Source organism: Monopterus albus, unplaced genomic scaffold (genome assembly GCF_001952655.1).
Source record: "Monopterus albus unplaced genomic scaffold, M_albus_1.0 scaffold96.1, whole genome shotgun sequence".
In the NCBI taxonomy this organism is placed as follows: domain Eukaryota; kingdom Metazoa; phylum Chordata; class Actinopteri; order Synbranchiformes; family Synbranchidae; genus Monopterus; species Monopterus albus.
In genome coordinates this window covers 2,964,030-2,974,487 of record NW_018127976.1, presented here as the reverse complement: position 1 = coordinate 2,974,487, position 10,458 = coordinate 2,964,030, and the positions used below count along the sequence as shown (strand labels likewise).

The following is a 10,458-nucleotide window of genomic DNA, read 5'->3' as shown; positions in this document are numbered from 1 at the left end:
AAAACAGCGGAAAATGTACTAACTCGAGATGACACGAACAAATCACTTGCACTCGTCCATCTAGGCTTTCTCAATAATATCCTTAGGGCGTCATTGTAAGCTACTGACAGTTTCCGAAGACTGCCCTTTTTATAATTACACCACAGATGAGCAGTGTACAAGGAAGTACAATAAGCTTTAAACAAAGCCAGTTTTACTCCCACGGAGCATGCACCAAATTTCCGTGCCACATGAATACAGAGGAGTTTTTGCTTTTATATTTACTGACCAATTCTTTTAGGGCAAATATACACATGTCAGTGCCATGGCTAGTTTTAAACCCAAATTGGTTTAAAACCTATCTATGTCAGTGCATAGATTCTAGATGCAGGAAAACCACCGCATAACACAGATGAGCCTCCTCCATGTGTCACAGCAGAGATGGTGTCCTCTTCTTTGAAAGCTTCTTTTTTTTTTTTTTTTTTTAAACCTGTGAACACAGACTTGGCAAAAAACACCCATTTTATTTAATCTGTGCATAGGACATTCTCCCAGAAGCATTAGAGTTTGTCAACATACATTTTGACAAACTCCACTCAGTTTGTAGGGTTCTCTTTTTAAAGTGTGCTCTTCCTCGGTCTTCTTCCATCAGGTTACTGGTGACTGGGCACTGGTGTGCCCTGAGCTCAGGGCCCTCTGCTCTTTCCTACTTTTAAAACTGTGCTTCTGTTGAGTCTGGTAACCACATGCTACAGGGCTGACCCATGGACCTTAAATTTCTTAATATTAGAAACTGTGGTCACAGGAACATCAAGTGGCCTGGAGATGGTTTTGTAGCCTTTACATCCATTTATTTATCACCACTTCTGAGGTATACAAATATTGTTGTTCAGGCCATTTTAGAAGCTCTTCATAGAACAAGTATTCAGCTCTTTTCACAGCGTCTTTGTTTTTATGAACAAAAGGCTTCCTTTCAGGAAGAATGAGGCGTTGCTTCAGTGAGGTGCAAGGGTGACAACACTTTTTTTTACCCATGTATTTCAGAAGTGAATATTTTCTTTGTTCCTTTATATGCATTTTAAGTCAGATATTGTACTCACAGTGAAGTTCATCTGACAGCCGCCCATTATGTAATCCAGAAAAGTGTACTCCTTCACTATCTGCAAATAAATATTGATGACATGAAATTCTGTTACTATAAAAAAAAACCAGAAAAAAATCTTCTGTTCTCCTGTTAATTGTAAAAGATACAGCTAAATAAAAATACTGTACACCTCTGTTGGATAGAGGCAGTTTGAGAGAGAACATCTCTCTATCATCTATATGACTTCATATACTAAACTAGGAAAACACACTTCAGGAAAAATAAACAAACCCACAGTACCTTGCACTGTTTAATAATGATAACCCCAGAGTTTTTGTAGCTTTTCTTCTTCTCTTTCTTCTTGCTATTGATGCATTCAAACTCAGCCTGAGACCATACAAAGGAAGAAATTCATTCGTCACATACCACATATGTCCACCAAGGTTCAGACAAACCCTTTTTTGTATATCTCTGTGGACATTTCCATTAAAATCACAAAACTGATAAAGATCCAAAGCTCACCGCATACGCTTTTGAAGCCTCCAGTATTTGGCAAAGTGTGGTCTGAAAGGACCCGATCAACTCATGAGATCCACTGTTGTTGTAGTCATAACAATCTATCTGGGAAAGAGAGATATTTGAATTTAAGTGAGAAAAAAATCTAGTTATATTCAGATTATTATGTTGAAATGAAATATTAGTGGATTTTCAACCACAGGAACTCAATGAGCCATGACTTGGAGCTTCTCATACCCGTATTCAATGGGGTTTACAGACCACTGTATTGCTACTGACTGGCTTAGAACTTCCCCAATTTCAAATTATAAATATCAAACATGTTTGATATAAGTATGACTTGAAAATCTGTACCACCTCCTAAAGGGTGCCATATTTAGCTCCTCAAACCTGTCTCAAAAGCAGGTTGGGGCAGTGGGACCACAAGCTAAACCCGAGACAAAGGGTGCAAGTTCCGTTTTGGGTTGGTAAGTTCCTATAGAGAAAAAGGCCTAGATGAGACAAAGGCATGCTATGATGAAGCTCCACATGTGAGGATGACCCTGTTAGAGAAAAATGTAACAGAACCACACACACACACACACACACACACACACACACAGGTCTTCTAACTAGCAATGAGCAAAGTCCCTGACTGCCTCCTTCAGAGCAGGATACAGAGAGTACCTGTCCAGAATCTGCACACTGTAGCTTCAGTGACAAACACAATATGAAACCAACACAGATTAGATGAACTGTGTGATGCTATAGTTGGTCTATAAGATTGCTATAAACCAAGAATGTCATTAACAGGTAATGGGAAATTGACCCACTGACCAACTTACCTGTTGACAGTGGTGAAAAGTAATTTAGTACATTTACCAAAGTATTTAACAGATATAGCTACCTGTTACATTTCAAATTAAGATTTTATATTTAAAAAAATTGAAATGCTTATAAATACATGGTATTATTAAGACGTGTGGTTCATAACCTTAAGAAAAAAAAACTGAGTTCTGATGCCTGAAAGTTGTTCCACCCTATAAACTCTGCAGCTAGTTTGAAGTATTCAAGACCTATCGATGTCTACAACTTCAAGCTTCATAAAAAAAAAAGCAAAGATAGAAAATAGTGATGTCAATGATTTACTGAATATCAGATAACTGCAATTCATATTTAATTAAAAATATATTAACTAACAGAAGATAAAATGTGGTGAAATTACCAGAAAAAGTACTGTAGTTTGCTGTGGTACCTGGCTGTGTCACTTCAGCAGAAGTAGAGCAGCTGCTTGGTTAACGCAGGCCAGGAGAGCACGGCTGTAGCTGTGCTGCTCAGGTTCAGGACACACACACTACTCTAATTAAACACGTTTCTAGTACAAGACTGATGAAAAGCAACTTTGCCCTGATGTGGGTACAGATGCACTGAGTACATTTTAACTTTACTTCACTAAAACATCCAAATATTCCTTCTTCCTTTGATAATGTATAAAAATGTGTTACAGATGCTAAAACAATCAATAGATTGTTAAAGAAATACTAGATCTTGCTGCTTATCTCAGAATCTTTAATTTAGCTTTCTTTCAGTTCTTGTTTTGCCAGTGGCCCACTGTCTCCTCAAGTAGTTAACACAAAGCACTGCAAGTCAGTGATCAACCAGGAACACACACTGATTTCAGTGGTCACACATCTCAGGTAAGTTGACCAGTGAACCAACCAACCAATGACCGTGTGTATTCTTTGACTTTGACCTGTCCTCTCTCAGACACTGCATCCTTCACATGGAGAACACTCACGGTGTTGACAGTACACTTACTTACACTGATGACTGGGAACTCTCTCCCTGATAAGTGTGCTTTAACAGAATCAGAGGAAGAGAACAAAAAACAACATAGATAAACTAATGCTAACACAAACTTCCTTATTTGTACCAAGACCATTAGGTCACACACATTCAACTGTGGTTTTCACCTTTGGCCTTTACATGCTGAGATTTCCTCGGATTCCCTGAATCTTTTCATAATATTATGTACTGTAGATGGTGAAAGACCTAAATTGTTTGCCATCTTACACTGAGAAACATTCTTTCTTAACTGATTGGCAACTGGCACAAAGTGATGAGCCATGGCCCATCTTTGATCGCAAAGTCTGAGCCTTTTACCAGTTAACCTGCTAATTTTGAGATCTTCCAGAACAGTTACTGGACTATTCTATAAACTTTTCAGTCTTGTTTAGCCTCTGTCCCAACTTTTTTTAAATGTGTGTTGCGGGCATCATATTATACATTTGTTTACATTTACAAAATGCAATTACGTTGATCAATAAAACCACTGAAACCATTTTCTTTGTACTTTTGACAGTTAAATGTTCAAGCGAATTAACAAATCACAGATTTTAGTTTTTATTGCATTTTGGAAAATGTCCCAACTTTTCTAGAAATGGGGTTTATATGAAACAAGCTGTAAAATACTACTGATTTATACAGTATTTTGGAATTATCCCATCTGTTACTGAATAAGAAGCTGACATTACATAATTTACTTTCTGATGTCCCAGTTACAGCTGAAATGATTAGTCAATTTAGCAATTAGTTGATTCATTTACTTACATTTTCAACCATTCTGGTACCTGTGCTTATTTAAAGCAAAAATGCCAATAATTCACTGGTCCCATCCTTTCAAATGTGAATTCTTGCTGGCCTTCTTTGTCTTTTATCATACTTAATATTCTGGGGGAATTTACAGATAGGTAGCACTACAAAAGCCAAGATGAGGCAGGAGGGATTTTATACATCTGCAGCTTTATGAGGGTGGAAAATGAGCAAAAAACTACAGAGTGGACAGTGCTTTTAAATCCTATGATACCCAAAGAGCAACCCCGTATATAAGGAAATGCAGGAGTACACAAGTATTTTCTACTGTCTTCTTGTCGCGTGTATGTACCTTTATAGATTTCTCCACATCCCCAACACAAAGCGACTGCAGCGGGATACGGAACGGTCTCCAAACTGGGTTTAGGTTGTTTTTCACCACCTGAACAAGAGGCACTTGGATTGGCTTATGTCCTGCTATGATCTCCATGACAGAAGAACATGTATGCTTAGAGTGGCTTGTCATCAAAAAAAGATGAGGTTTAACCGCACTAATAATTAAAATTAAGCAGCAAAGCACACCAAAATCTAATCCAATCAGCTACTCCATATAAAGTTTTAACTGTGTATGATTCTTGTGTCACAGACTAACAGACGTCAAGAGACGGACACCAGCATGATGACATAATGTCCCACATACCATGTAACACAGTGGTGAGTCATAAACACCATTTTGCTAGTTGGAAGGCATTACCTGTATAAACTTAAAATGTCAGTCTAATTGTGACTTTACAAGCCCATGTGCTGACAAAGAAACCAAGTCCCCAGACAAAGCCAGAGTATCTGTACCTCTGTCCTGTGAGCCAGCTGCCACCCACTTTCTGTCTGCTTGTAGAATTCCAGGAAAGGATCGGACTTGCCAAAGAAATCCTGAAAATAAACAGGAAAACAACATGCAGCAGAACAAACTAAATTGCTTAATTGTACTTAATATTTCTCTGTTGTCTTAGCATGTGCGTATAATAAATTCTGAAGTGGTTTACAACAATAATCTCAATATAGATGCCTAGGTAATAACTTATATTTCACCATCAAATTTCACCTGCTGATTACACCACTGCAATAGTAGATTAATCCGTATCAAGCTTCAATTATATCCCCCATAGTAAGTGTTTACTTAAAGCACTTTGAATTGTCTGTGTATGAAACGTGCTATATAAATAAAGCTGCTTTGTCATATGCAGTGCCACCCCGACAGCAAACTTTTTCCCAAACTTGCTAAAGGTTGACTTTGCTTTCAATAAACTGACAGACGAAAACAAGGAAACCAAGCTGACTTGGTAACACTCCAGCCACCAAAGCCCTGATATGTAGTTGTATAGTGAAACTAACTTTAGATAATGTTTTTATATTCACAAAAAACTATTTCTAGTAGCAAAGACCACTGCAATATTGCTGAATTTCTAACTACAGAGGGGTCATCTACATTAATAGTTCTAAACATAACCCAAATGTGGCAATCAATACCTTTTTATCCAGTTTTCTAGCTGCAACATCCAATTCCACCACCCTGTTGTCTGTTCGTTCTTCTGCACATATCTACAAAACATTATACAGCATTGCTTTAAAAATATAAGTGCAAGGAACACTCGAACGCCTGTAATCACCTTTCATCAATACTGCAAATGTCATGCCAATCTGAAAGAAAGAAACTCACAGTAATGGTTCCTTTTCCTGCAGCTGCTTTGTCCGTCATGACCAGCGGTCTTGTTAGTTTCCTTGAGGACACAATCTGAACAAAAAAAAAAAACACTTCTCTGAAGTGTATGCAGTTATCTTAACCATCATTCGACATGCCACAGTACCAACACCACTTCCAATGACAGTTCTTTAATAATAATAAAAAAAAAACCAACAACTTCTAATACGTGTTGGTTTTAATGGTTAACCCAAATGAAGAGAATGAAGCATGATAAATAGGCTGTTGTTGTAAGCACATAGGGCTTACCTGTCCCAAGGTACACTCCATTTCTCCCAGGAAATCAGCGTCATGCAAACTGCAATTGGCACTGTCAATGTCATACACACTGAACTTCATCTTCTGCACCATCTCAAAGTAGTAATCAATGACAAAAGTCTTTGAAAATTTGGGATTAAGGCAGTTCTGGATCTTCTCTGTCCGGCCAATCTACCAGAGATACAGGTTACATGGTGAATAATTTGTCTTTGCACACAGTCTCTGTCAGACTCTGCTGACTCACATCAGGTCCTGACATTTCCAAGGTACAGTAACTGGAAGTATAACTGAATTTTCTCACTTCAGAAATGAGACTGGATAATGGAAATACTTCAAAAAAAACTAAAAATTGTCCTTATTCATCTGGTCTTTTAGATCAGCACTGGTATTTTGACTTACATTAATGTTAATAGATGTTAAACCAAATCTCCTGGTCACTGTGTAAAACAAATATTTGCTGGTTGAGTACTACATGTACTTCAGCCTTAGCACAGCTGTTTTAACATTTCAATGAAGAACCAGACATACTGTATGCGTATACAGTAGAACAACCATTTAACCTCCTTACCTCGCACCAGTGGGACCCTGAGCTGCTCATAAAAAGCACACAAAGAGGATCAGACTTTGAGAATGTGTCCCTGTCGAGCAGGTTGTCACAGGAGATCTGCAGCTCCACCTTTGTTGTACAGGCTGCGGCCCCAGGACCAGGAGCTCTAACGGCTGCCATCACAGCTTGGAGGGCACACTCGCACACAAGAGCTGACTGACACAAACACAGACAAACATCTTGACAAAATCATTTTTATACCACACTCATAACCAGCCATGTTACAACTGTACTGTAACTTGCAGTGAAGGCTACAGCCATCTAAACTCTTGTTCCATCCCCAGTTTATTCATCAGGAGTTCAAGTTACTTATTTTCCCGGTTCAGCGAAACTTCCTTAAAAAAAAATTGCCTAAAAGTAATTACGCCTTTAATTATTTTTTGCACTGTATACACATTCGCTTTGAGTTTTGTAGACATACAATACAGGTAACAACATTCATACAGTGTGTAAAGCAGCCATTTCTAGATTCTGTCAGCTTGGAATTGAAAATTCAGTTCCATAAAATCCTTTGTCTCTGTCCTTGTGCTCCTGCCAAAGCCCTCAGAACAGCGCTAAGCTAAGCAATTACGGCACAGCTGCTGGACCATATTACTACAAAAACCCAAAATACAGTGTTCCTACAAAGAATTAGTGGAAAAGGAGCAGCAGGAGAACAGGGAACACAGTTTTCTGATCACCATAAACCCAGCTAAATGGTTCATTTTCACTGGGTGCAATATCATTTGAAAAGTCTGGGAGGGGACATGGTAAATGGACTGTATTTTATATAGAGCTTTCTCACAGTGTGTTACACTGGCCAAAGCGCTTTACAGAAGATCATACACCATTCACCCATTCACACACAACATTCACACACCAATGACGACAGGCTGCCATGCACCGGCGCTAGTTAAGCCACCGGGAGCAATTCGGGGTTCAGTGTCTTGCTCAGGGACACTTAGGCATGCGGGGAGACCGGGAGTCAAACCACCAACTTTGCTGGTCAGGAGATGACTGCCCTACCTCATGAGCCACAGCCACATAGCACTGTTTTATTTTAGTCCTGTCTCACATTAAGGAGAACTTGATCCCAGACTTAAAGATGGACCGTCTATTCATCTGAGTGGTTGGAGATTTATTTTTATTTTCTGCTTGACATACACTGATCAGCCACAGCATTATGACCACCTACCCAATATTGTGTAGGTCCCCCTTTTGCTGCCAATACAGCTCTGATCTGTTGAGGCACAGACTCCACAGGACCTCTGAAAGTGTCCTCTGGTATCTGGCACCAAGATGTCAGAAGCAGATCCTTTAAGTCCTGTAAGGTGCGAGGTGAGGCCCCCATGGATCCCATAGATACTGTATTTAATTGGATTGAGATCTGGGGAATTTGGAGGCCAAGTCAACACCTTGAACTTTGTGGTCATGTTCCTGAACCATTTTTGCAGTGCGACACATTATCCTGCGGAAAGAGGCCACTGCCATCAGGGAATACCGCTGCCATGAAGGGGTGTACTTAGTCTGCAGTAGTGTTTAGGCAGGTGGTACATGCCAAAGTAACATCCACTTGAAAGGACGGAGTGTTTCCCAGCAGAACATTGCCCAAAACCTGCTTGCCTTCTTCCCATAGTGCATCCTGGTCCCATCTCTTCCACAGGCAAGTGACACACACACTCGGGCGTCCAGATGATGTAAAAGAAAATGCAATTCACCTTCTTCCACTGCTCTGTGGTCCAGTTATGATGCTCACATGCCCATTGTAGGCACTTTCGGTGGTGGACAGTGGTTAGCATGGGCACTCTGACCGGTCTGAGGCTACGCAGCCCCATACACAGTAAGCTGCCATGCACTGGACATTGTCACCTTTCTACCAGAACCAGCATTAGGTTCTCCAGCAATCTGTGCCATAGTAGCTCTTCTGTGGGATCAGACAACACAGGTTTACCTTTGTTCCCCATATGCAATTAACCATCAGTGCCCATGATCCTGTCGCCAGTTCACTGTGTTTCCTTCTTTAGACAACTGTTGATATGTATTAACAACTGCAGACCAGGAACACCCAGCAAGACCTGCTGTCTGGGAGATGCTCTGACCCGGTCGTCAGCCATCACAGTTTGGCCCTTGTCACTCAGATACTCCACACCCTGACAGGTGCTAATGTACCGAGATAATCAGAGTTATTCACTTCACCTGTCAGTGGTCATAATGTTATGGCTGATCGGTGGATAGTGAGTATGATAATTGTCTTATTCCAGCTAACTCACATGTGCCTTTATTGTTTCCTTGACTGCTGAACTGATGGATCTGCTTTTGGAGGTTTTTGGTTAATTAAATGGTTTAACTCGCTGAGATATACATCACAGTCAACTAAAGCTTCTTTCTCACGCACTGATTTTGTTCTACAAACATTTGTATGTATTTTCAGCATTTTCATCGTCTTTACATTTCAGTAAAATTATTGCTAATTCCCAAAGCCGGTTGTTTTGCCTGGTTCATTTTAATCTTGATGAATTTGCAACCAAACATCCAGCAGTTTTGTTTAGTTTTTTTTACAAGATACATGTGAGCCCCAGACGAACTTTAGACTGCGCAAAAACACGTCTGTGCGTCTTTGGCCCTCGTGACCCAAGAGCTTCGTGATAGTGTGTAGGAAAGGTTACGATGACTAAGATTTAATGTCACGTAAGATACCTGTGCGTATAGCGCTGCTGTTTTAAGGCCATCTTTAAAATTCCCGAACCTATCCTTGAATATATTATGGTACTCTTTTTACCCATCTGTAGTGCCTGTGTAGTCGTGCTTGGCGAGTGGCCAAATGTTTCTAAATTTGAGCTAAAAAGTCCACTTTTACACACTATGAATATTATTGATAAAGTCAACTATACCAACAAAACTATGTGAGTAGCCTGTGTACAGCGTAAGAACAACCTGTAAATTTCACTTGGCTATGCGGTGACTGCATTGCATAACGTCTCAAACAAGACAACCAGTGACTCCAGTCGGTATGTAACGCTACGGTGTTAACGACAGAGCAGTTGGCGTAAAGTTAGACTATAACAGAACACGAATATAACTGGCCAACCTTACGCAACTTAGCTGTAACAGTCACATGATGATACGAGCAAAAGCATACAAGCACCATGTCAGTCGGGTAGCTAAGCTATTAGTAGCTAATAAAACCTTTATGTCTATTAATTTTCTCAAAGCGAAGACGACAACGTGTCAATTCTAGCTTTACATATCCTACCTGGACAGTTTACCCGTTGCCTGGTGTGTTTTAACGTTAGCAGAGAAACTAGTGGTTGTGGTGGGCGGTGCCCGCTGGACACTCCCCAGTGCGCTCGTTTCACTTTACAGGGACAGCCGTCAGTCAGCTCCAGGAAGAGAGCCATGGGATCATAAGGCCTACTGCACTGATTAAAGTACTCGGGTTGTTTACTTAAGTAAAGGAAGCAATACCATAGTGTAAAAATACTTTGCTACAAGTAAAAGTATTGCACTGATAATGTTACTTAAGTAAAAATACAAAAGTATTTGCAGAAAATATATTTAAAGTACTAAAAGTAGAATTACTCATTATGCAAAATGGCCTAGTTTACAATGATGTACATTATATTATTTGACAATTATCGATGTATTATTGTGTATTTCATGTTGAATGAATTATGCCTGAATGCTGTCAGTTGCAGTTTCCTGTTG

At 39.7% G+C, this 10,458-nt stretch overlaps 1 protein-coding gene across 8 annotated transcripts in view; it reads right to left on the bottom strand.

Annotated features, from left to right (window-relative positions):
* The window catches only part of LOC109965106 (copine-3-like), a 15,583-nt gene extending 5,417 nt beyond the window's left edge, over nucleotides 1–10,166 (bottom strand). The window contains exons 1-10 of one of the 8 annotated variants that reach the window (XM_020608857.1): nucleotides 10,007–10,166; nucleotides 6,736–6,926; nucleotides 6,159–6,338; nucleotides 5,868–5,942; nucleotides 5,678–5,749; nucleotides 5,000–5,080; nucleotides 4,503–4,592; nucleotides 1,586–1,684; nucleotides 1,364–1,450; nucleotides 1,080–1,139 (exon numbers count right to left, since the gene is read on the bottom strand). In XM_020608857.1, coding sequence (XP_020464513.1) covers nucleotides 1,080–1,139; nucleotides 1,364–1,450; nucleotides 1,586–1,684; nucleotides 4,503–4,592; nucleotides 5,000–5,080; nucleotides 5,678–5,749; nucleotides 5,868–5,942; nucleotides 6,159–6,338; nucleotides 6,736–6,926; nucleotides 10,007–10,151 — 1,080 coding nt within the window. In that variant the 5' untranslated portion in view covers nucleotides 10,152–10,166. The other 7 variants (XM_020608862.1, XM_020608859.1, XM_020608860.1 and 4 more) reach the window with 7 other exon arrangements.
* Nucleotides 10,167–10,458: the final 292 nt, after the last annotated feature.